Here is a 27,887-nt window from a genome sequence, read left to right as displayed (position 1 = left end):
ATGAATGGCACATGAACAATAACTGTGTACAGTAGTCTTCTTCATGGGTAAATAAGGCATCCCCCTGAAAATAAGCCCTAAAGCATATTTTGGCCTTCAAAAAAAAATAAGACAGTGTCTTATCATCGGGGAAACAGGGTAGTAGGTCAATGGAGAAGAATAGAGCGGCTAGGGGGGATTTTTCTATCAGGTGAAAAAGGTAAGTGGGACAAGAACTGTGGAGGGATTTGAAGGTAAAGCACAGGATTTGAATTTGATTCTCAGGTGAGACGAAAGCCTATGAAGAGAACTACAAAGAGAGGCAGCAGAGGAGGAGCGGTGGGAACGATAAATGAGTCTGGCTCTTATCCTGGCACATGCTAGGGAACCCGTGCTCAGCTTTGGGAACGCACGCTCAGCTTTGATGACAGTAACCAGAAGTGTAAAGTTGGTGGAGAACTATTCAAAAGAAAGCAAATGGTGGTTCCACAAAGTACTGACAATAGCTGAGTCATCCTTTATCTATCAGTGATTTTTTCCTGAATTGTTTTTAATATATCTTTCTTTGGGTTGTTTAGGCCACCTTGGGTAAATACCGCTGGGAAAATTATTTGTATGTGTGTCTTGATTCCAGGCTGCAAAGTAACAAAATATGATTGAAGGGGATTTATTCTTTTCTGTTCCCACTGTAAAGATTTGCAATACTCCAAACATAAGCTGCATTATCTAAAATGATGATCTAGTTGGCACAAAGCCATAAAGTTGAGGTCTGGATATCAATGTCCAAAACTGAAGGCCATCAGTAGGTGAAGTCCAGGACAAAGTATGAGGCTGAGGGCAGCTTCTGCCTGTGTTTGCTGATAAGAGCAGGCTTATCCATGTTTTTTCCCATGTGACCTTTCCAACTGATATTTGTATTAAAATGTATTGCAATAGTGCAAAAGTAAAAATACAATATAATACAAATATAAATAATACATAATACAAATTTAAAAATGATTGAATTGTATGGTAAAATCTGACTAGTTGCTATTGTCAGATGTTTTACCTTTTGTTTTCTAGTCATTTCTCTGGTTCTCTTGTACCATTATTCTAGAGTTTACAGTGACAGTCATTTAACAACTGAAAGGAAAATATCATGAGAAACTTATTTAGAATGCTGGCATTAGGCTCCCTAATGTTCCTGGCCATCATTGGCTTTGGTAATTATTATGTGATACATCCAGTTACTTGTCTGGATATTTTCCAGGAAGTCCAAAGCAAAGGTTGACAATTGCAAGCAGTTTCGCGGGATGGGTTTCGGGTAAAAAACCTCCTCCTTTTAATCCAGCTATGTATCAAATGCATACAAATTGCTTGTATGTCATTGTTCTTCCCAATAAATATAATTTTCATATATATTTTATTTCTAAATATTTTAATATTTATATATTTTTATATATTTTTATATTTTATATTTTTATATTATATATATTATCTATATTTTATAATAATATATATATATATTGCCATGTCTATACATTGCCTCTAGGGGGAGTACTTATTCTAGCAAGAATGTGCATACCGTAATACAAACTATTACAAAACTGATACAAACTAATACAAAACTGAGCTGTGCTGCCCCCTACAGGGAGGAGGTAATCCTCACATGCTACGCATAGCACACTTGGTACATATTGCATTTGATTTACTGTATGGACTATATAAAAAGGTTCCATGAACATTCCTTATAGAAGGGAATTGTAGACCTGTTGTGTTTTGCTTGCTACTCATGACAATGTATATTGGTTGCTCAGTTCCTGTTAATGAAATATCTGACCTTATATTCATTCTTTCAGATAGTACAGTTTACCTTTTTGTGGTGAATCATCCCATTCCTGACTTCAAAAGTTTTGTTGAAATATTTAAATTTGATGAGAAGCAGAAATCTCTTCTACATCTGAAGACCATTAAACATCCATTATTGCAGAGGTACTGAGATTAATTTAAAATTGAATCAACATTATAACTAAGACAATATGAATAAAACAGTAAGGGTGCCAGCTGAGTGTATTTATTAGTTTCCCCTGTTATGTGTACTTACAGTATATATTATTTACATCTTACCATATCTAATGCCAATGGTGATCAGGGTGTTGATCTTATACTGTGACATTCCTTCTAGTATGTAGTCAGATTGCACCAGGAGTATTGATATTCCAGATAGCACATGTATATACAGTGTATATTACTATTTTAAATACTTTCTTGTAGCATTTTCTTTATTTTTTATTAGTTGTAAATTGTTTACTCACTTACTACTTTTTAAACTCCCGATTTAAACATGAGCCTATAAAGAATATATACTTACCTGTCCCACTACCATTACCATTAAATGTCATTTTATTAAAGAGGAATCAGGAGGGAACGTCTTACTACAAGACACGTTAGTGACATGAGGGTTAAAGAAAGTGACCAGTGAGACCTGGGGTAAAACAGAAGACTGACCTTTTTTAGTTAAGGTAATTAAAAAAGGGACCTAGTAGTTTCTGTTTAGTTGAACGACGTAAAGGAGTACAGATGAAAGGAGGGGTAAATGAATGCATTGCATAGCCAAAAAAAAAGCCCAAGCCTCTGGGGACAGTGTTATGATCTGGGGTGCCTGTTGAGCCAGTATTATGAATTGGGGTGCCTGTAGGTGCAGTTTTATGACCTTGGGTGCCTGTGGGGGCAGGGTTATGATCTGGGTTGTGGATGGGGGAAATGTTATGATCTGGAGTGTCTTTGAGGGTAAAGCTATGATCTAGGGTGCCTATAGGGGCATTGTTATGATCTGGGGTGTCTGTGAGGGCAGTGTTCTCATCTGGGGTGTCTGTGGGGGCAGTGTTATGATCTGGGGTGCTTGTGGGGGCAGTGTTATGATCTAGGGTTGCATCATTTAGTCAGGTCTGGGTACAGCAAGGAAATGAGGTCAACTGACTCCCTGAATTTACCGAATGACCAGGTTCTTCCATAAATAGATTGTTTTTGTCCTGATACCATGGGCATACTCCAAGATGCCAGGATTCATCTGGCTTGTGACAGAGTGGTTCCGGGACCATGAGACATAATTTTCACACATGGGTTGGCTACCAGTCCAGAGCTGAACCCCTGAAACATCTTTGGTATTTGCTGGAGAAGACTTTTAGCAGTGGTCCAACTCTCCCATCATCAATACAAGATATTGGAGAAACATTATTGCACTTCTGGCAATTGTATGCCCTAATCAAATCTAAAAGTTCAATGAAATATTAGAGTGTGCAACTTTTTTGGCCAGGCTGCGTACTTTCTGCTTTACAGGTGCATTTTAGGGGAGTGTACCTGTCACACAAGAAATATGACATCTTCTAGAGCAGCGGTCGCCAAGTACGCAAGAAAATTTTGGTGGTCCGCAGCTCTGGCCAGTGCACCCCACCAGTGGGGTCAGGAGAAGGGGGGCGCACCAGCGGACCATGTCTCTTTTATAGATTGTAGACTTAGGGCAGTGTCCAGAGACACAACCCGCCCACTCTCCCATTGCAGGAATGGCGTTAGCCTGGGGGAAGTTTTGTTACCCTGCGTAATATAGCGTTACCCCAGGGAGGTTTCTTCCCCTTTGAGTGACACACGGTTCCCCGCAGTCCGGTGTCCGTGCATTTAGTTGTCCGTAGGTCTGAAAAGGTTGGCGACCATTGTTCTAGAGCATGGTGAAACACTATAAAATTGATCATCTATCTAATTTTGTTTTTTACAGTGTAAATGATATTGTTGCTGTGGGACCAGAGAGTTTTTACGCCACTAATGATTATTACTTTGAGAGTTTACCTATGAAAATTGTAGAGGGATTCCTTGGATTAAAGTTGACAAACGTGGTGTATTATAGTCCCAGGAATGTCCGAGAAGTGGCAGCAGGATTCTACAGTGGCAATGGAATCGCCATATCAAATGATAAAAGGTATGAAATCTCTTAATTTGATATTACAGCCTTTCTCAACCATTTTTTCATTGTATCTTTTTAAAGTTTTTAAAATACAAAAAAGAAGGAGGGAATATAAATACCATACAAAAAAGTGAAGAGATAACAGAACATAAAAAAAAGAAAACAATGGTAAAGAGAGGTTGAGCTTTTTTCACAGCAGCAAAGGGGTCTGCGTGGAAAACTCAAATATTACACTTGGTACAGTTATGTAAAATGAACATAAATGCCATTAATCTTGACGAATTCCAAAAACCCTACAGTAAGTTACTATGAACTAATGAAAGGAGTGAAGAACATTTAAAGGTTAGTATGATAAATGTGCTTTCTCAATCTTTTCCATTTAAAGGAAACCTTGAAAATGTTTCAGGTCTGATTGAACACTAGCTATACACCTACTGCATCTTTAGCTTTAGCAATAAAATAATAACGAAATGGCATATTTATTAAGCAGAGCTGCTCTGTATGTAATAATACTAAAGTAATAATGAAATGAATTAAATAATACCAGTGTCCAGATAATAATACCAGGCATTGAAAGCTGAAGGGTAGGTTCTCACCTCCAGTAGGATCAAATGATAGCATTTGGCAGCTGACACCTTGCATGCAACTTGGCTGCTCACATTGCACTGCTAAAGAACCAGCACCAGCAAGTTTGGCAGCGGGCATCACTAGACCACTCACTGCCAACACCATTCATTCTCTATTGGGCTTCTCTGGGTAGAAGCTACATGTAGTGTCCTCCCATAGACCCGTGTTTCTCAGGGATTCCTTGAGCAATTAGCAGTTTGTGCCTCTCAGGTTAGTTTCTACTGACACCAATGATCTTTTTGGCTATCTGTAAGGGTGACATTATTCCCAATGGCCAGCAATGTGAGAAGCATTCTTTCTACTGACCACCACACTAATATACTGTGAGCTGTGGATATAGTAAACATAGCCAGGGTTCCCTGAAGATCAAAGTTATTTCAAGAGTTCCCCCATGTTAGGTTGAAAAACACTGCTTTAATGAGTGAACAAAATGTAAAAGATTTATATGCAAATAGCAATTAAATAAATAAACCTTTCCCCACTCTATCCAAAATTAAAGACACAGTATTAGGAGGAGTGTTACATCAAAACCCAAATCCTGGCTCTCACCAGGTCCCTCTCCTCCACTCCTGAAGCTTCCCTCCCACAGACATCTATTGGGGACAAATTGCTGCAGAGAGAACAGTTTGTTTTCCTACTGCTGAATGGAATTGTTAAAAATGTATTTGTTTATTGTCTATGGTTTTTAGGTTTATTTATGCTGTTGATCTCACCCATCACACAATCAATGTGTATGAGAAACATGCAAACTGGTCTCTGACATTTGTAAAGGTAATGTCTAGTTTTTTTTCTTCCTTTTCTATATCCCCCGGTTTTATCTCTCTCTCTCTCTCACTTTCCTTTCCTCCTTTCTCCCTCTTTCTTACCTGTTCCACTCCTCCTCTTCCTTTCTCTTGCTCCTTTCACAATTCATACTCCATTTTTACTTCTCTCTCTTCTACTCTCTTTACCTCTTTCCTTCTTTCTTTCTTTCTGTCTGTCTATCTATCTATCTATCTATCTATCTATCTATCTATCTATCCATCTATCTATCTATCTATCCATCATCTATCATGCATATTGTGTGTTCATGCATAAAAAATGTGTGTTATCCCGTTTTCTTTTTTAAAAGGCCATTGACGTAGATACCAGTTTGGACAACCTGTCAGTGGATCCAGATACGGGAGATATCTGGACAGGAGCACATCCGTATTTATATAAAATGTTTTCCTACAATGTTGAAGATCCCCCTGGATCAGAGGTTGGTGTAATATACCAAAATGAGAACTGTAGTTTCTAGTTGAGTATTTAGGTTTACATTCACTTTAGAATATCTTTATATTCTGAAAGTGAATGTACACCATATTCTGATGATATTGTCTGTGCTGTTATTGGGGAGATATTCCATTACTTCCCGTGAAATGTAGAAGTGGGGGATTGTTTGTCACCCAGACAGGACAATGCAGACAGTAATAAAAATGGAAGATGTACTGACATTCCCCATTGACATTTCTTCCTGTCCTGTCAAAGATTTTACCTAAATGGAACATAAATAAAAAACTCACTCAAAATCTTCCCTACTCATTCCATTCATTTTAAATTAATCTCCAACTTTTATAAAAAAAAATGCACCTTGTAAGATGTGTTTGGGTTGTCATTATGCATTTCTGTGCTTTGCGTTAACATAGCCTGCATGCAGTGTTCTAGTGGGAACAGACCCTACCTACATTTTAAAATACTTTTACTGTAAAATTCCATCAAATTCCTCCTAAGGTTGTATATTACATTGTATCATTAAAATGTATGTCTGAACAATAAAAAATAGTGAATCTCTGTTATACATGTACATTTGATCGGGCAACCAAGTGGCAAATTTTATATAGATAAATGTAAAGTTATGCACTTGGGGGCAAACAACATGCATACTTCATACTGTCTAGTGGAAAAAAATTGGGGTAATACAATTGCCAGGATCTGGTGGTTTTGGTAGATCATAGACCTAATAATAGCATGACATGTCAAGCTGCAATATCTAAAGCTAGTAAAGTACTTTCTTGTATTAAAAGAGGAATAGACTGCAGAGATGGAGATATTATCCTGCCCCTGTACAAAGCATTGGTCAGACCAATATGCAGTCCAGGTTTGGGCACCAGTTCACAAAAAGGAAATTGAGGAATTGGAGAGAGTGCAGAGAAGGACAACTAAACTAATAAAAGGAATGGAGGAGCTCAGCTATGAGGAGAGATTAGCTGAACTGAATCTATTCTCCCTTGAGAAGAGACGTATAGGGGGGATATGATCACCCTGAATAAATATATAAATGGTCCATATAGAGAACTCTCTTCCCCGTTATTCACTGTAATATCATTACAAAGAACAAGGAGGCGCTCTTTGCATCTGGAGGAGAAGTTTAATCTCCAAATAATGAAGGGATTCTTCACTGTAAGGTTTGTGAAAATAGGCTTCCTTGGGAAGTAGTTTCAGCAAGTTCTATTGCTTTCAGCAAGTTCTATTGCTTTAAAGAGCTGGATGCAAAATAAAATTGGATATTAAAATTTAAAATGAATGACAATAAAGACTGTTGATCCAGGGAACATCCAGCTGCCTAATGGAATCAAGAAGATTTTTTTTTTGCTCCAAATTCAACCGGGCTTTATAATGTTTTTCTTTTTTGCAATACTCTGGATCAACTATTTCTATAGAGTTTCATCTGGGATATACAGGTAGTCCCTAAGCTAAGGACATCCAACATACGGACGACTCCTAGATATGAACAAGGCTTCCCTGCTCTTTCCTGCTAGATTGTGTGCAGAATGGAGGCTTGATGGGGGGCACTACCTGTATTTATTTCCCTAATGGTTGAACTTGATGAACATAAATATTTTGTATAAATATATTTGTTTTTTTTCTGTAGACTAATAATGCTGCATTTATGACTGAGAAGCACAATGGAGAATTAACAAACTATATTGCTCTTGCAGGTTATCCGGGTACAGAACATTCACTCCGATCACCCAATAGTGACTCGAGTTTACGTCAATAATGGCTCTGTGATTCAGGGGTCATCCTGCGCCTTGGTGTACAAGAAGAAGCTGATTATTGGGACCGTATTCCATAAAGCTCTATACTGCCAGCTGGAATAAATGAACCACTGGGATCTGGACAAACTTTACAATATTATTAGCAAAACACACTTTAGAAAAATCATATTTATGATACAGACTTTGCATAGACCGGCTCAGGAAAGGACAGTGGAATCTACATACCGTGTTCATGGAGTTTAGAAATGTTATTATTAGCTTGCAACTTCTTGTGCAAATCCCTTCTCTAGTGACACATGTTGGCACTGCAGCAAATAAGATGATTTTCTAAAGAAATTTAGGTTGTTCATTCATCAAGGTGAATTATCACTTTGCAAAAGATAATTCACTTAGCTTACCAAATGTGGTGATAGCTCACTTTGCAAAGAATACCCAACCACATGCAAAGAAAACTAAATACAAGACTTTCCTTTGCAAACCATTTGATGGTTGAGGTCAGCGGAGTTTTATCCCATTTATTTCACTTTGCTATGTGAACAGCTTTTACTCCTTTAGTAAATCAGATCTGTTGACTTTGCCATTTAATCATGATTTCTCCATTCTCCTTAAACATGCTTTATTTTTATATAATACCTTATAGTGTGCAGTCCTTAGAGTTCCAATCATTTCATTGGTTGTTTCCACCTGCACAAAATTTCCCAAGAATACACTTACATTTAAATTAAATAAATATACTTTTCCTATTCATTTTTAAACCAAGTTATTTAATTGAATGATTTGTATAAGGTTTTCTATGTTATTGAATATTTTTGTGAATTTCTGTCTATCTGCCCCACAGAGACTGGTATTATAGGTGGATATGGGGAGACGTGCTGTGCGAGGGTAGGCGGCTTTTGTTGCCAATCGCTGACTTCTGGACAATCATAAGTGGCTGCTGCAAGAATGTTGACTGAATGTTAAAAAACGATGTTAGTATCCTACAACTATTGTTGTGCAAAACTACATCTCATAATTTTCAAGCCAAATGCAGTCCCTGAATATAGAATTGCCACCAAAAAAAAGGGAAGGGAGTTTGTCAAGGGTAACATGGGGTAACATGCCCTAGGAGCTTTTGTCAGTAAAGTTAAACCATAGTGGAAAAAGACATTTTAAAGCCCATGGCATTGAGTTGTGAAACCTAGTATTTTCACTAAAATTTCTGGGGAAGGTGAATGGATAATATTGAAAAAACTTATCTATAACTAAAGAATGAATAGGCATAAAAGATGGGACTTTAGTGGCATACAAATTTATTTAAATTTGTACTTTTAACAGGTAAAATAAATTTAATTTGAAGTTGTTTCATATATGCATCAACATATTCATACTTGATATTGATACAACAATCACCAATTCACCAAATATCTCTACCCGTCTTACCAAATTCCAATCCGCTTCCTCAGTCAGAGAGTCATTGGTGGTAACTAGATTGGAAACAACCCATTTGGAACTAGCGCAGGACAATTGCCCCTGGAGACTACAATCCTCTGACCCAAAACAAGTGGCAGGCTGGATGCCGGGCGGTTCCGTGCATTCCCTGAGGCTGCCAGGACTAAATGACCTGCGGGACTTACGTCAATCAAGATGACCAAATATCAAAACCTGGATGAGGAAAAGTAGATGCAGCACCACAATGAAATGGAGACAAATGAATATATTTAAAGCATTACAACCAGGCAGGTAAGGGTATTTTATTGCAGAAGGGACAAAATTCAATAAAGGACCTGCCTGGTCACAATATTTTTAGGGTTCTGCTTCGATTAAAGGATTTGTGCTTTTTTTTGTGGAGGATGAACTTGAAGCCACATAAACATACCTGTGCATTTAAATAAATTCAACATTTGTGCATTGAGGTGTGTCCGCCATGATAGTGTCTGGCACCTAGTTTGTCTTTTGACAGTAGAGTCCATATTATCCTGAAATGAGAATATTTTTGCTTCATTCATTACCCGAAAATATTTTGCACCTTCTTTAGAAATTCCAGTGGAGCAGAATTCAGTAATATTAAACATTTTGTTATTGAAAAGTGAAATTCTTGCAAGTTTTTGGAATTGTGGCATGCACAGTTTTGGCTTCAGGACCTGTTGGTGTTGCAACCTCTGTGATTGTCACCCAGACACCACCCTCAGGGAATATCACAGCGCTTACCAAGCACATTTCAGGGAAGATCTCCCTATACACAACGGTGACATGGGGACAATGCTGAAATTAACCTTTCTCGGGGTCACCCTGGGGTTTCTGGGGGAACGTATATATCAATTCACGTAAGTCCCATCCTTCTCTCTGTGTGTACAATAACAATGACTCATTTTGTTACTTTTTAACTTTAGAAACCTTTGATCTCTAGAGACCTATATGGGGAGACGTTAATGTATAGCATTGCAATTGTATCTTTTTTTGTATCTACATTTGTATCTACAAATCCCATCAGTTACAAAATACAACAACTGCCATCTTGCTTTAGTAAAAAACTTTTCTTGATTCATCATTTTTTATTAGGATATTTTAGTCTGTTGCACTGTAATATTAGCCCAAATTTCATGTTCATGAAATACTAATAATGCAGTCAGATCTAACTTTCCTCTAGATGCCCTACAAACACAAAAAATAAAAAGGTCTTAGGGTCTATTTAATGTCACACATTGAATAACAGTGCTGTTTAATATGTTGGCTCTATATAAATCCTGTTCATTAATAATAATATTCTCTTATGGCGAATCAATCACCGGCATTGAAAACACATAAGTCTATTTATGCAGTAAATCTGATTTTCACTGAAACATTCCCTTGTAGGGAATCAGTTTCTGCCATTCACACACATGGACCTGGAAGAATCTCTGGAAGAATGTCAGAATTATTGCTTAATAAATAGACTAGTGGTGTAACTTTGGTTCAATGCCGGTATTGCCAGGAATACCCACCTCCTAGATTGTAAGCTCTTCAGGACAGCGTCCTCTCCTCCTGTGTTACTGTATGTATCTGTCTGTCATTTGCAACCCCTATTTAAAGTACAGTGCTGTGCAATATGTTGGCTAAAAATCCTGCTTATTATTAATAATAATAATAATAATTAAAAAAAAATAATAATATTATTATTAATAATAATACTAAATGCAACAATACAAACCTAAACTTACCTTACTAACAATTCCTACTAAGCTTGAGAATCCACTCCGATGAATGCTGCCATGGCCGTATTCATTGAGAACAGTGTGTGATCCCCAGCACTAGAGGTTAACAGGAAGATTCCCAGGGAATCCTGTGAATCCCCTGTGAATCCTCCTGTTATAATATCCTCGATCTTCCGATGGTTTTGCGAAATCGGTTCATTGAATTTTTGCAGAACCATAGAAGTTTGAGGAAATTTTCGTGAGAATGTCAGAGGCATTCTCGCTCATCCCTTATCACTTTGATCTGCAACCTTTTCTTTGTTGGAATAATGAGTCTGCAATGAGGCAACATATTTGACCATACCACCATGATACTACTATAATAATAGGCAAATGATGGGTGTAAGTTGATTTGTTGCTGCTAGGGAGAGAATGATTTACAGTGGGTCCATTAAGATCCCAATTCCTACACTACAAAATTATTTAGGTTATCTTACACACAGAGTAGATTTCCATGTTTACTAGAGACGTGAGGGTAACCCAGCTGACCATTCCCTTGAGGATTGTTGGTGGAATCTTTCTGTTTAATTCTGGGGTCTGCACACACACTGATGATTTACTACAACCCTCCAAAACAGGAGAAGACTTTCAGGGGTGCTGGACCACCCAGGTTCTCCCATGATGGTCAATCTTTTCCAGTCTTCGAGTTTTAATAAATAAGTCCATGTCCCTGTTCGATTTTGTATATCATGGAGAATGCATCAGGAGTAGTTGGACTACACAAGGATGATGGAAAGAGTGAATACTTGCAGAAGGACAGGAAATCTTTCAAAGAGATCTGTTAGGTGTTGTAATACCCAAGGCATTAAAAATACACATATCGATAACATTACGTTTATTTGATACATTCTTTTACGTATTACTATGTACACTTTTGTATTAGTGATTCAATAAATTAATGATTGAGATTTGGAAGCCTAGGCTGATTATGATTTTATTTTTTGCAGCGATAAAGCCGGCTACTTCAACAAGGTGCAACCTATTGATCTTCCTAATTGTCACCTTGTGAAGGGAATTGGTATGTATGGGATCATTCATAAACTCTCACACTTTTTTTTAGAATTTTTTTTCAGGAGGTGTTGGGAATGATGGGGGGGGGGGGGGGGGGGTTGGGATAATTAATCAATCTTAGAAGTTAACATATTATGAATACAATGATACTTTAACACTATTTGCATTGTATAAGGTAAAACTAGCTATTATTTTAAAGAGCAGAAATAAAGGGATAAACATTATATTAAGGTGTATTAATAGACTGCATTAAATATGTGTTTGTTTTCTATAAAGTGGTAAGGGGTGAAAACCTTTAAGGTCAGTTTTATGTATAGATAGTGAAACACTTAACTCTCAGCATAATGAAACTTTTAATTAAATAATGTCATTACTTTGGTGTGGCCTCTCTTTACTGCCTGGTGTAGCCTCATTGGGGTCTTTGGGAGAATCATCTAATATAAGTTAAAGCAGAAAGGTAACAATTTGTTCAGATGGGAAATTTGATCCATCACAATAAAAGTCTACGTATTTCAGGGGATCATTACTTACTTCATCAGGGCTTAGATATGCTATGTAGGAAATATATGGAAATGTAGTTAATCCTAAAGCTAATATTGAGTTCTCTGAAAATACTTCGGTTTTCACATTGATCTGACTTTCTCTGTACACTCTTGTTCTGGTTAGGGGAATCTCAATTGATCAAAACCAAAAGCATCCAGATGACTAGTGTTTATAGAAAGTGGCCAGAATAACGCTTGTATTGATGGATGGCATTGTTAATAACAATGATTTCTGCTTTTTTATACAGAATATGGCTCGGAAGATATTCATGTTCTTCCCAATGGACTGGCCTTCATCAGTTCTGTAAGACCTTTTTTTGGATTAATGCTGCTCCAGTTATTTTAATTATTGGTTGTTTTCAGTGGCCTAATAAGTTATTTGTCTTTGAAGGGCTTGAAATATCCTATGCTAAAGAGCTTTGCACCAGACAGACCTGGAGAAATATTGTTGGTGGATCTGAACAATGACGTCCTTCACCCTAAACCACTACAGTTTAGTAAAGACTTTGATGTGTTTTCATTTAATCCTTATGGGCTCAGTGTGTACATTGATGGGAGAGGTAAGTAGTTACATGGGAGTTCTATTCTACCTTCAGTCCTTAGTGATTTGGCTGTTTAAGCATTTGCCATACATAGAGGTGCTCAGAACTAAGAAATTTCAAGCTGGAGTAATTCTGGTTGGAAAAGACAAGAAGTGCAAGTCTTAGTTGGAATCCTTTTTTTCTTAGAACAGATTTGGCCATGTAACCTTTACATTTCAAAGCAGGTATAAAATTTGGCAACAGTTGTAAGTTGGCTTGCCTGAGCCATATGCTCAGCCATTCTAGCCATCGGACAATGGCAGCTTTAAGCATTCAGAAGCCATATTGGCTGAACAATGACAGGAGCTCCCCTGGGTGGAGTTCCTGTCGTTGTGTTCAGTCAATCATACACGGGGACAGGGGGAAACCTATATACCTATTTATATGCTTATACCTCTGAACTAGCTCTTGTTTTACACTCAACAATAATGTAGTAAAAATGTTGTAGCTGGAATATACAGTCTACATCGCAGTCACTCAAGGGAATGATTGCTTTCCTCATTGCACACCAAGCTACATAACTGGCTTCTGTCTGTAATTTATTTTAATCATTTTATTTATTTTTATTTAACATAAAAACTGATATTCATGGAGCATTCCAGTGCTTGGTAGGGCAACTTAATGCAAAGAATAAATTGTGGGTGGCAAAACACAGTCAAAACATCTCATGGATACAGTTCTGGACAAGCAAAAGATGGGAGATGGATACTTAGTTATGAATGTTTTAATAATTAATTGAAAGTCTGTATTTAAGAAGTAGAAAGTGTTTGGTACTGCTTGGACGCTCCCTAGATCAGGCTGTCCCTTCAATTTGGATGGAAGAGTAAGGCGGAACCTGGTCAGAGAAGCTACCAAGAGGTCCATGCCAACTCCGAAGAAGTAACAGAAGAATTGTCAGGGTTTTACAGTGGCTGAGATTATGTGGATATAACATCAATATCACAAACGATCCACAAATCTAGAGTATATGCGAGAGTTGGAAGAAAAAAGCCACTCTCCCATAAAAAGGACACTTTGGGCCTGATTTATTAATAATATTATTATTATTGTTAAGTTTTCCAAGACTGAAGATAATAGACTATCGTGGGAGAACATGAATGATCCAGAAAACTTTAAATAGATTTCTTCTCCAGTTTTAGAGAGCTAATAAATTAGGCCATTAGGTCTAAACTGAACTTGACCAGTTCCTTCAAGAAAAGCTGGCAAATATTGCCCAATCTAGATGTAGAATGTTGGTGGAGAACAAACCAAAAGGCTCAAGACTGTAATTAAAGGCTGGTTACCCAAAGTAGTGACACAACAGGGTGATCCATGATCTATCTCAGTTTCTGATTCTGTCTGTTTCTTTTTCTGAATTGCTTCTATCTTTCATTAGAATGGTAAAAGGTGCATTTACAGCTGGGAAGATTATTTTTGTGTACGCCCTAATTCCAGGCTGCAAGGCAACAAAATGTGACTATTTTGAAGGGGATTTATTGTTTTCTATTCCTGCTGTAAAGGTGTATTTGCAATACTCAAAACATAGGCTGCATTATCTAAAATGATGATCTAGTTGGCACAAAGCCATAAAGTTGAGGTACGAATATCCAAATCTGAAGGCCATCAGTCAGTGGAGACTAGAACAAAGTATGAGACCGAGAGCAGCTTCTGCCTGTGTTTGCTGATAAGAGCAGGCTTATCCATGTTTTTCTAATGTGACCTTTCCAACTGATCTTTGTATTAATATTCAATACAATACTGCAATAGTAAATACAATTAAAAAATACTGAACTACACAAAGTGACTGGTTGCTAATGACAGATATTATTAATATTTGGATTTATATAGCACCAACATATTACACAGCCCTGTACATTAAATAGGGGTTGCAAATGACACAGATACAGACAGTGATACAGGAGGAGAGGACCCTGCCCCGAAGAGCTTAACATTTAGTAGATATTACACCTTTTGTTTTCTAGTCCTTTGTACTATCGTCCTATAGTTTACTATGACAGTCCCTAAAGACTGCTAGTGTTAACCTCCTTTAAAAAATACTACATATTACGCATGTGTATTGTACATTAAATAATGCATAATACATATGAACATAAATAGGGGCTACAAATGACAGACAGATACAAACAATGCCACAGTAGAAGGAGGGGATCCTGTCCAAAAGAGCTTACAATCTAAGAGAATGACAGCCACTTTATTTTTCCTAGGATGAGTTTCCATTAAAGTAAAGCACCTTTAAAGTAAAGCACAAATATACATATAAAAATAAACCGTATCCTTTAATCCAGGTATGTATGAAATATAGATAGAGAAATTTGTTTGGTCAGTTGTTGCCAGTGAGAGAATTGCACCAATATTCTTAAAATTAAACATAATTTTCATATATAGGTATTTCCATTTCTATACACTGCCTCTAGGGGGAGCACTTATTTTAGCAGTAGTGCACATTGATAGAAAACTGAGCTTTGCTGCCCCCTACAGAATGGAGAAATACTTAAAAAAAATAAACATGGCACAACTGGTACACACTGGAATAGATTTATGGAGTACATTACATGTTTATTGACCATTCTTTATAAAAGGGAGTTGTAGGCCTTTTCTTCTTCTTTTTTTTATACTTTTATACTTTATACAGTTTATGAATGTTTCTATAACATCTGACTTCAAACTCTTTCTTTTAGATGGCATGGTCTATCTTTTTGTGGTAAATCATCCTACTCCTGACTTCAAAAGCTTTATTGAAATATTTAAATTTGATGAGAAGCAGAAATTTCTTCTACATCTGAAGACCATTAAACATCCATTATTGCAGAGGTACTGAGAATGATTTAAAATTGGATCAACAAGAAGACAAAATGAATTCAAAAAAACAGTGTGCCAGCCGAGTGTATTTAATGATTTCCCTTTTAATTTGTACTGTATACCATCCAAGTACCTCTTGTATCTTTATATCTGGACTATGTATTGGCTATGTCTTACCATATCCAAAGCCAATAGTGATCAGTCGATCTGATATGGAGAGTTCCATTCCAGTAGGTGTTGGGATTGGACCAGGAGTGATAGCACAGAGGGATAAGGACTTTAAGCGTACCTAAACTCAGGAATTTCACTTTACATAAAAGGGCAGACAACCCTTTTATGTTAAATAAAAATTTTTTTGTTTTGTTTTGTTTTTTTAAGTGCAACACTCTTTTTTTAAAAAAAAAAAGAGTGCAGCACCGCCCATGCGAGAATGAATGGGAGCGCAAATCATCTCAGGCGTGCGCAGAAGGAGCCTTTTCCTGGAAAAAAAACTTTACAGGTTCTTATTTAGTGGAGTAATGTTGAGGAGCACAGGTTAGAGTAGAGGTAAATATATACACTGCCTGGCCAAAAAAGAATGCCTTCAAGCCCTTGGAGGAAGTGTTATAATCCGGGGTGTCTGTGGGGGATTTATTATAATCTGGGGTGCCTGTGGGGCAGTGTTATGATCTAGGGTGCGTGTGGGAGCAGTTTTTTGATCAGGAATGTATGTGGGGCAGTGTTATGATCTGGGGTACCTGTGGGGCAGTGTTATGATCTGGGGTACCTGTGGGGGCAGTGTTATGATCTGGGGTACCTGTGGGGGCAGTGTTATGATCTGGGGTACCTGTGGGGGCAGTGTTATGATCTGGGGTACCTGTGTGGGCAGTGTAATGATCTGGGGTACCTATGGGGGCAGTGTTATGATCTGGGGTACCTGTCGGGACAGTGTTATGATATGGGGTGCCGGGGGGTGCGGTAGTAGTATGATCTGAAGTACCTTTGGGGGTAATGGTATAAACTGGGGTTGATTCAGTTAATAAGGTCTAGGTTCAGTAATGTTATGTGCCCAGAAAATTAGGTCAGCTGACTGCCTAAGTTTAATGAATGGCCAAGGTTTTCCATCAATGGAATCGGGTTTAAACTGTGACAACTGTGGTTTGGGTAGCAAGAAACCCCATTTTCACACACATGGATTGGCCACCACAGAGTTCAGACCTTAACCCCATTGAGAATGTTTGGGATGTGCTGGAGAAGATGCAGTGGTCCGACTTTGCCATCATCAATACAAAATCATGACGAAAGATTAATGCAACTCTACATGGAAATAAATGTTGTGACATTGGATAAGCTTATTGAAATGATATCACAGCAAATGCATGCCTTAATCAAATCTAAAAGAAGCCCAATAAAATATTAGAGTGCATGACATTTTTTTGGTCAGGCAGTGTACTTTATGATTTACAGGTGCATTTTACAGGGTATCCAGGTCATCTGCCACACATAAAGTATGATGATATTTTCTAGAGCATAGTGAAACACCATAGAATTTCAATTGGTGCTCTTGCTGAGCTCAAGTCAAATCCCTACAGCAAACTGAAACCAGCAACAGAGAAGTTGGACAATGGGTTTCTCCCCAAAATATATGACAACCAACACCTCATGGTGTTTGCTCCTGGCAGGGTATTTACTATCAGACGAGTCTTGTATCTATTTGTATAGAAAGGTTAATTCGCTATTATTTTTTTTTTACAGTGTGAACAATATTGTCGCTGTTGGACCAGAGAGTTTTTACGCCACTAATGATAATTACTTTGAGAGTTTACCCATGAAATTTTTAGAGGCATTGCTTGGATTAAAGTTAACCAATGTGGTGTATTACAGTCCCAGCAATGTCCGAGAAGTGGCAGCGGGATTCTACAAGGGTAATGGAATCGCCATATCAAATGATAAAAGGTATGCAATTTTTTGATAAATCTTTTACAGCCTTTCTCAACCTTTTTATAGTAAATCTTGACGTTTTTTAAGGTCTCAAGGAACGCCTACTAATAATTACTGCACCTTTCGCTCATGACACAGAGATCCCCTGTGCTTCTTGCTGCACCATTCTTTAGGGACTTCAACCTTGACAGCAGCAATAATGTGCTATACTGAACCACTTACTGACCCCCCCCCCCCTATTTATTCTCTATTGGTATGCTGTGGGTAGAAGCTACATGTAGCGTCATCATGTTCACTGGCATGAGGAACCTCTCTTCAACCTCACTGCCAATCTGAATATAGCCTAACAATCCCTCACATGGGGGTCATTATGGAAATGTCCATTTCTATGATGGCCAAAGAAAAAAATACCTACTCATATTAATGGCCACTGAAATATTACCTTTACATTGCTGATAAATGGAGAAGTGCCCTCATTGATCTCTAATTGGTAGGAGGATCCCCTTACTTTAATCACAACTGCCACTGAAACCTTAGAAGTTGCTCACAGTTCAAAGAACCTCTAGCCACCTCTGGAGGAATCCTGGGGTTCCATGTAAACTTGGTAAGGTATGGCTAGTATTCAAGATGTCCTAAAGAAGAATGTGTTCTCTCCGCTGGTGTTGCCAAACATCTGTAAAATTCCAGACAATCCATTTAATTTTTTTCAAGCTCTCCTTTGTGTTGTCTATGTGGGGGACAAACAATCTCTTTTAATATTGTAAAACACATATCAAAGTTCAATCATTACATTTAGCTTCTACCTGATACACCTGACACTTTTTAATTCCAGTGACAGTCAGACAAAATATAAAAATGCAATAGGATGGGATGAAAGAGGAAAAAGAAACAAATGGTGTGCCATTTAAATGGGCAACTGTTCAATTGTAGCAATGCCAGGACAAGTTCCGCTGGCACCAAAGGCAAGGATGCCAACACTGTTTTATATGACAATTAAACAAGCAAACTCTTCCCCGTTCAAACCAAAGCTAAATAAATAGTGTTAGAGCGAATGTCACATTTAAGTCCAAATTCAGGCTCCTTCACCCAGGGCTTCTCTGCACCTGGAGCTTCTTTACCACAAACATCTAATGGGGAAAAATAAAAGTGAGTATGGCAGAGAGAACTGTTTTTTTTTTCATTTTGCCTCTTGCTGAATGAACCTTTAAACACAATAGCCTGGAAAAAGCAAAGTATATATTTGTTTATATTTAAGGTTTATTTATGCTGTTGATCTCACCAGCCACACAATCAATGTGTATGAGAAACATGCAAACTGGTCCCTAACATTTGTAAAGGTAATCTATCTCTCCCCATCCCCTCGCCTTTTTTACCCTTTCCCGTTACATTTTCCTTTCTTTTTTTATTTCCTTGGTTCCCTTTTCTTTCTTTCTTTCTTTCTTTCTTTCTTGCTCTTTCTTTCTTTCTTTCTTTCTTTCTTTCTTTCTTTCTTTCTTTCTTTCTTTCCTTCTTTCCTTCTTTCTTATTATCTATGCTTTTCTCCTTTCTTACTCTTTTTCTTGCTCTCCCGCTCTCTCTTTACTTTTTTTCTCATGTCCATTCATGCATATAAAATGCCTATTACTGTTTTGTTTTTGAAAGGCCATTGACGTAGGTACCAGTTTAGACAACCTATCAGTGGATCCAGTTACAGGAGATATCTGGACAGGAGCACATCCACAGTTATATAAACTATTTGCTTACAATGATGAAGATCCCCCTGGATCAGAGGTCAGTGTATATCATATTAAAAGCATTAAAGGATGACTGTGCTTTCAAATAAAAAAGCAAAATAGGAGCTATTTAAACAAGTTTAGAATTTGGCTGTACATAAATTTCAGAATTTATTTTTAATATATTTTTTTTAATAATTACTTAATTAGAATAGAATAAATAGATAATATGTATTATCTATAGAATAAATAGAATAAACATCTAACTGAATTTTTTTATGCTCTATCAAAATATACATAATAATAAATAAAAACATGGAATTGGGCTTAAAAATATAATTTTCATTCTACTTCAAAAGTATCATAAAGTACTTCTAAGGCACTTGCATGGCTATGCACAGTGTTTTTAAAAATGCATTAGTGTTGCTTGCGTGTTTGTTGTGTATTGCGCTAATTTTTTGCCCAACACACTATGGAAATTTAGTGCGTGCTGAACCAATAAAATCCCAGTTCACACACTTACAGGTATAAGTTTGTTGTGATGCACTAAACTACAGTGGTTTGACCATGTGCATTTGGGCTGACATAAAAAATGACACACGATTGCATGTTTTTTGCCTGCATGTTGCATGTTTTGGGTCTGCATGCAATGTTCTAGTGTTCAATTCCTTTCTATAGCAATAATTAGTGGATAAATAGTATAACAAGGAAGAACTCAGGTATGGTTGACTGTCCGGTACATCCCTGCAAGACTAAAAAGTACTGTTCCCTTTCTATAACAATAGGTTGTGAGCTGTAGCGTGACAAGAAAGAGCCCTGGTTGGGTTCGCAGCGCTGCTTGGGATATCAATGTAGCAGGGCAATGTTATCATCTCATTATAAAAATCAGGGGGTGACTTGATTTCTTACAGTATTTTTTTGAGAATGACTTGGCTGCCATAATGCGTCACATGCTTACCCATGGGATGTTGCACCTAAAAAGAAGAATGAAACTGTATTAGATTTTTTTTTCTGTAGACCCTTTATGCTGCATTTATGCCTGAGAAGCACAATGGACAAATAACATAAACTTCATTGTTCTTGCAGGTAATCCGGGTACAGAATATTCACTCTGATCACCCAATAGTGACCCAAGTTTATGGCAATAACGGTTCAGTGATTCAGGGGTCATCTTGCGCCTCGGTGTACAAGAAGAAGCTGATTATAGGGACCATATTTCACAAAGCTCTATACTGCCAGCTGGAATAGGAAAGCCACTTTGGACTTTTGGATTTGGAACAAATTTTCCAACACCGATAGCAAAATACATTTCTGAAAAATTGTCTTTGTGTTGCAGAAATTGTTTTCAGAAGTGGAAATTCTTTGGAGGAGTTTTGCATAGACAGAACCAGGGAAGAGCAATGGAATCTACGAACAATGTGCCTTGCAAGTGGGAATGCTGCTATTAGCTTGCAACTTGCAAATTATAGTTGTCAGTTGTGGCACCAAATGCACTGTATGCAAGGAAATCTAAAAGGAACTGAAGTTTTGCATGCATATATTTGAATGACTGACGTGACCTGAGCTTCTTCTCATTTACATAGCGAAAAGTTCTTTTGCAAGAAAATAATTCATTTTGCTATGTGTACAGCTTATATTCATTTGGAAAATCATCCTAAGTGTGTTAAAGCTGAACCCTGCTGACTTTGCCCTCTAATCATTTCCCATTCTATTTAAACATACTTTATTCGTTTTTGTTTTTTTAATATCTTACTTTCTTAGCGTCTGATCCTTATAACTCTTTATAACTGATGATGTCATTGACTGTTTCCACCCGCGCCAAATTTTCTATGAATACACCTACATCCAAAAATAAATACATTTTCTTTTTGCTTTTGATTTTTAGAACCACGCTTTTTAATTTAAATGATTTGTATGAACAATTCTATGATAATGAATGTTTCTCTGAAGCCCTATATCTGCCCCACAAAGACCGTTGTTATAGGGTAATAGCTTAGCGTTGATATGGGCAGCAGTGCTGTGCGAGAAGCCACTTTTGTTGCCAATCACTGGCTTTGGGCCAGTCATGAGTGGGTGCTAGAAGAACATTCACTCCCACAGAGGGGAACATAACTTCAGCTATTGATGTGCAATAATGTGTGTAAAAGAAATTTAATTTTTCAAAATATTTTTGGGAAACTACATCTTCATTTTTGAAGTCGGTTGCAATATCAGTTCCTAATATCAAAACAAAAAATGCTTGGAGGGTTAAAGACTCTTTACTATTGGGATACTATGGTAACATGCCCCTATGGATTTAAAAAAAATAATTAATTAGGCAATAAATGCAGATTTTTTGTAAATTAAAGTTAAACTATAGTGGTAAATACATAATTTAAAGCCAATGTCAGGTTTCTAAATTAATTGCAAAGTCCCTGAAAATAATAATATCAATACGATTTTGGGATTGGAAAAAATTAAAAAAAGAACTGTAATTTATCCATACATAAATGTTAAAATATGATGAATCTTTAGTAGTATTTAAATAACAACCTAGTTGTACTAACAAGTTAAAGTATATCCAAAGATAAACAGAAGTTGTTTCATTTATACATCAACATATTGATATTTGGAACTGATGGCCAATGCTGACCTTCTAAATCAACAATCTCTACGCATTTCACAGAATTTAAATTCACTTCTTCAGGAGAGTCATTGGTGGTGGGTGAATCTGAAGCAGCTCTATGTACAACAATAATTCATCTCAACCCATTTAGGTCTAGCACAGGACGATTGTCCCTGGACACTTTGTTCCTCTGACCCAAAACAAGGGTGAGGCTGGACACTGAGGAGGACACACCTGACATGAAAAGGTCCAGGCAATGGTTAGACATTCAGATAATCATTAATGATGTCCATGTTGGTGTTCAAAATAAATAAAAGAGGCCCATTTAAAGAGGAAACAGATTTAGTATGGACCCTTTAACTAAATAAATTGTGTAGAAAATCCCTAAATATTCCAACCAGACCGATATCTAGGAATGCAGCTTAAGTGGCAAAGAAAAAAGTGGGGCAGGGAATGTGGATCTCTCCCCTATTTCTGTACTATACCAGGTCCCATGCCTTCCTTCTGCATTAGGGGGTCCCAATGTTGAGGCTTTTTTCCTACATCCAGTCACCCAGAAGAAGTGTTATAGGAGACCTTATAATGAAATTCCGGGGGGGAAAAATGCAGGGGTACAAAACTACGTGCCCCTTATCCATTTCCCCAAAAAGTCAAAATGGCATAAAACTTTACACACCTTAAAAAGGCAACCACAACCTTCAGCAGTGTTAATGCATGATCGATCACGATGACCCAACGACTGACTATGTTATCTAATCAATAATTGAGAGATCCCCATGCGCTGTGGTAATAGCAAAGGAAGTTTAAGATGAAGACTAGGGTGACAATGATGTCTTTCAGTAGTCCCTGTACTATTCCATGTAGGGAAGCTATAATTTAAGGCTCAGGATGATTTGTGTTTTTAATGGAAAACATTCAACTTTCAGCCTTGAGGCATCCTTCAAGCATGGTAAAGCAGCACTAATGTTCCACTTTGAAAATTTGTGATCAGACAGGTCCTTTCTGCAATTAAAACACACTTACCTGTCTGATAGCTGTCTTGTTCAGAAAAAATTATACCGGCTTACCCAAGGGGGTCCCAAGACTAAATGTGATTATGTGATCCCAGGCTGGCCAATCAAGATGGTCAAAGATTGAAACATAACACAAGGAGAAGAAAGAAAATGGCAGCACCCACAATGAAATGAAAAAGTGTATTTATTAAATTGCAATTCGGCAGGTCAGGTTATTTTATTGCAGAAGGAACAATGTATTTCTCCTCTTCAATATAGGACCTGCCTGGTCACACATTTTTTTTCCTTGAGTTTATTTCTGTTTTTTTTTTTAAAACTTGTGTTTTTTTATTTTATGTGTATGTTGCCCTTGAAGCCATGTAAAAAGACCCTCTACAGGTGTACGGCACTTAAAAAGGAATATTTGCATTGATGCGTGTCCCCCATATCAATGTCTGGCACCACATGTGTCAGAAACTTACACTTTAGTCTTGAAATTAGAATATTTTTGCTTCGTCAATTACTTTCAAACATTTCACACCTACTTTAGAAATTCTATTGGAGCATAATTCATCAATATCACTCGCTCCTATTAAATAGCTGCTCCTTCTGCGAATGCCTGATCTTGGGCATGCGTAGAAGGGGCTTTTCCCTGCAGTAGAATAAAATGCCAGTTTCACGCATACGCATTGAGATCAGCAGTCTTTTTTTTCATTTACAGCAGGATACGTTACCAGATGTTCTGCCTGTGCAGTGCGTTTAGTAAGTGGGTGATGTAGGTGGAAGAAAGAAGACAGAAGAAGATGGTGGAATCGTTGGGAAGAAGAAAGAATTTAGGTCAAGGTTGAGCATATTTGAGGTGCAGTTGTTCCCCCCGGAGGAGAAAAAGCAGCCGCATGGCCAGAAACTTGTTACTTCAAAGAACAGCACAGCAATCCACAATCTGATTATGGGGAAAACTGAAGAAGGAAATGCTTTCTCTTACTGATATAATTTTGTCCTAGGTAATAGTGCTGAGTGAGGACTGATTTTTTAATGATTACCTAAAGTGTTTGTTTAAAAAGATTAACACTGTTAGACATTTTCTCATGGTGACTTGTAAATTTATTTTAAAAAAAGCCCACTTTAAAATATAAATCCAAGTTTTTACACTATTGGAGTGAATGAACTTAACAAGTTTGACATTAGACTGCAGAATGGTGGGGTCATTAATGAAGCCTGCTGAATCATGATTAAACAGCTAGAACTGAGATTCACAACCTGCACCTACCAGAGAGAAAGGTGCTTTAAGGACTCAAAGAATCTGCCAAAAGCTTGTGAAATGCTTTGGAAACATCATCAAAAAAACTGATGTCCTCTGGAATAGAACCTTGGAGCCTTATGCATTTTGAAATGCAAACACATTTTTTGCATAACCTGGAGGTCAAGGTTATTACTGAATACATTTTACTGAAACATAGCAAACTACATCTAGGTCTTTTGTTTTTTATCCATTTTTTTAATCACAAAGTCAATGATTTAAAAAAGTCACCTTTTACCAAATTGGTAACTGTACAGTATGTGATAATGACTGCTCCCAAAGCTGGGATCCGTCTTCAGAGGTCCACATTGCCTGTTTGTTGTATTGAGCCATCACATCTACAGCAGTGTTTTTCTGGACCTTTATAACATGTTGGTGACCCTTGAAATAACTTTCAGGTCTACAGGGAACCCCGGCTATAATTATTATACCCACAGATCACACTACATTAGTGCGGTGGTCAGTAGGAAGAATTCCTCTTACATTGCTGGGCATTGGGAAGAATGTCACCCTTTCAGATAGCCAAAAAGATAATTGGAGAGCCACAAATTGTTTATTGCTCAAGGAACCCCTAGCAAACTCTCTAGGAACCCTGGTTCAGAATCGCTGGTCCATAATCTAGACCTGGTCTGGTAATCCCAGACTTAACAGAAACATCATAAGAAGTAATCATGTAAATGTATCCACTGATATCAGTTTTAATATACAATCCTATTTAAATTTGTTGTCAGCTATTTAGTATGAAGGTCTACCTGGGTATTAAAATAATTATCTAGGCATGCCTCCATGCTATACAGTTATGTGCGGTTTTATACAGGTGGTTCAAAATTCGAAATGTAATAATTTATTGACCAAGAGAGTTTTTGCATTGCTAAGCATTATTTATTACTTGTAAGTTTACAACCTGCTTTGATGATTTTCATTGCTGGAGAGCCTTGAAGCCTTAAAACCTTAACTGATAGATCTGTGGATTGCATTTTTTTCTGATCTGCTATGATTTAGTTTATTTTTGCAGCTATAAATCTGGCTACTACAAACTGGCTATTTAGATCCTATTGATCTTCCCAACTGTCAATATGTGAAAGGAGTTGGTATGTATGTCATAATTTATGAACTTTATCAGGAATATATTCCTTCACAATTTTTGTTCAGAAGGTTGTTAGTTTTCAATTTTTAATACCATTTTGTGCCTAAATGAAATGCAATGTACTTTACATTATACTTTTTGTTATCAACCCATTTTGATGGACTGGTGGTGTGGTTTAGGTGAAGAGGTTGGACTATGTTGTCACCCTTCAAGTCCAAGTCGAGTCCCAAGTCATTGATATCAAGTCCCAAGTTAAGTCTCAAGTCACCAAGAATTCTCCCAAGTCGAGTCCCAAGTCAAGTCACTTAATTTATCCCCATTGGTCCCCCATATAGAAATAGAGCTCTGATCCTGTTCTTGAGCACAGGATCGCATCTTAAGTCCACAGCTTTCTCCTCTGACAGCTGAAGGGGGAAGGGCAGGAGGAAGTGAGGCTTCTGTAACACCGCCTCCCCCCCTTTAGCTGTCAGAGGAGAAAACTTAGAATCCAAGAAAGGCGGGAAGGAAGGCGGTGTTATGTTACAGAAGACTCACTACCTTCCTCCGCACCTTTCTTGCATTCTAAGTTTTCTCCTCTGACAGCTGAAGGGGGGGGGGAGGCGGTGTTACACAAGCCTCACTTCCTCCTGCCCTTCCCCATTCAGCTGTTAGCAGAGAAAGCAAGTTATGAGTCGAGTTGCAAGTCACTGGGGAAAACCCCCAAGTTCAGTTACAAGTTGTTTATTAGGCGACTTAGTTGGACTGGAATCCAAGTCGCGAGCCCAACCTCTGTTTAGGTGTTTTCATAAATAGTTTGTGGATATTTTTTTTAGGGTGCATTTATTAAAGATTTCCTGGTGACATTTACCCGGTCAAATAGAAATTGATTCACTCAAAATGTTCTCGATTTGTATCAAATTGTATTCTAACTGTATATAAAAATGACTGGCAAAAGAATTAAATTGCCACATCCCATGGTACAAGGTAAAAGAGAATTAAAATCTGTATCGATACAAGTTTATTAAGGCATGTGTCATCAAAAGAAAGAAACATAAATATAAAATACAAATATTTTTGTTTACAAAATTTTAAAAGAACACAATAACACAAACACTATGTGACATCAATGTGCATCAAATAAAAGAATGATCACTCCACCTAGAAAGGTTGTTATATACTCAATTTCTTTCCATATTTGAATTTAAGTCATTATTCCATATGATACATAGTGTAACCAAGTGCAAACTCACAATGTCTTTCTCAACGCGTTTCACGGATATAATACCACTTCATCAGGAGTGCATGGTGCAGATAAGCCAACACTGAAACATAGGTCACATTAATATAACAAACCAAAACATATACAATATTGGTATAAGAAACTTCAATGCAAAAAACACTTACATAAATATTTACTGGAGAATCATTGAAAGAATTCAGCAAAAAACTAAATTAAGACACTTGTTTTAAAAATCCAATACCATTCAGACAGATTCATACAGATTTATATTCTTTTTTTCTTTGTAATCTAAGACATATTTATGGAATCTTAGGGGACTTGGGCAAACTGTGTTAAATACTAGGTCTATTCTTTGTCCATTTGTTGAATTGCTTTCCATGGTGCTGAATAATAAATGCTCATATTGGGCCTGATTTATCAAAGCTCTCCAAGACTGGAGAAGATAGATGAGCAGGTGCGCACCCCAGCGGGGTCAGGAAAAGGACCCTGCTGCGGGGGTGCACTGGCCAGAGCCGTGGACCATGTCTCCCATATAGATCATAGGCTCAGGGAGGTGGGGGTGTTGTGTCTCTCAGACCTGTGATGGGGGAGTGGGGGGGTTCTGGCATCATGACGTCACCCTGGGGGAAGTTTCTTCCTCTTTGAGTGACACATAGCTCTCCGCTCATGTGAAATTAGTGGTCCATGAAGTCCAAAAGGTTGGTGACCACTGAGATAGACTATCATGGGTGATCCAGCAAACCTGAATTGGATTTGGTTCAGGGCTGAAAACATTGAACAATAGATATTCCAGCTTTGTTGGATAACTTAGGTTCTCTCACGATAGTTTACCTTCTCCGGTCATGAAGAGCTTTATTAAATGACACCCACCATGTTCTAATATAATTCCTATTGAATAAAAAAAATGTTAGTGTGATATCACTAGAGGAACTCTCTTCCTAAAGTGATAAATATGAGGCATAGTATAGTAAAGTGCTTTTCCATTGAAGAGGTACTGACGGTCAAATCTTAACATGTGCCAATCTTGTTTAAATAAATAACAGATATATAAAGTGAGGGTTAAAAATTAAACCTTTATTAAAAATAAGTGAATATTGGATGAATTTCTTTTATGAAACCATGATAAATATACACCTTAAAGCACAGTTGTATCAAACTTACAGCTTGTGTTATTTTTCTATTGTGAGGTTATCCCAAAGTTTGGAATGGAAGAAAAAATATTATATTAAGACATATCTATATAATATTATTAAACTGTATTGATATAGTGCCAGTATATTACACATTGCTGTACATTAAATAGAGGTTGCAAATGATAGACTTATCTGTCAGGATACAGGAAAAGGA

At 37.4% G+C, this 27,887-nt stretch overlaps 2 protein-coding genes across 2 annotated transcripts in view; both read left to right on the top strand.

Annotated features, from left to right (window-relative positions):
- LOC140331679 (serum paraoxonase/arylesterase 2-like) overlaps window positions 1–8,318 on the top strand; it is an 18,055-nt gene extending 9,737 nt beyond the window's left edge. Inside the window, exons 5-9 of the mRNA XM_072412898.1 lie at window positions 1,818–1,950; window positions 3,731–3,931; window positions 5,233–5,314; window positions 5,655–5,783; window positions 7,504–8,318. Of these exons, the coding sequence (XP_072268999.1) occupies window positions 1,818–1,950; window positions 3,731–3,931; window positions 5,233–5,314; window positions 5,655–5,783; window positions 7,504–7,665 (707 nt within the window). The 3' untranslated portion in view covers window positions 7,666–8,318. The remainder of the gene's footprint in view (window positions 1–1,817; window positions 1,951–3,730; window positions 3,932–5,232; window positions 5,315–5,654; window positions 5,784–7,503) is intronic.
- Window positions 8,319–9,585: 1,267 nt separating this feature from the next.
- Window positions 9,586–21,215, top strand: LOC140331678 (serum paraoxonase/arylesterase 2-like). The gene is made up of 9 exons (XM_072412897.1): window positions 9,586–9,866; window positions 11,720–11,790; window positions 12,574–12,629; window positions 12,717–12,885; window positions 15,585–15,717; window positions 17,440–17,640; window positions 18,881–18,962; window positions 19,267–19,395; window positions 20,424–21,215. Exons 1-9 carry the CDS (start codon window positions 9,661–9,663, stop codon window positions 20,583–20,585), a joined length of 1,209 nt encoding a protein of 402 aa, XP_072268998.1. The 5' UTR covers window positions 9,586–9,660; the 3' UTR covers window positions 20,586–21,215.
- The last annotated feature ends 6,672 nt before the right edge of the window (window positions 21,216–27,887 follow it).

Source organism: Pyxicephalus adspersus, chromosome 5 (assembly GCF_032062135.1).
Source record: "Pyxicephalus adspersus chromosome 5, UCB_Pads_2.0, whole genome shotgun sequence".
NCBI classification, from domain to species: Eukaryota; Metazoa; Chordata; class Amphibia; order Anura; family Pyxicephalidae; genus Pyxicephalus; species Pyxicephalus adspersus.
Note: the sequence above shows the minus strand (reverse complement) of the source record. Positions and strands in the feature narration are given on the sequence as shown.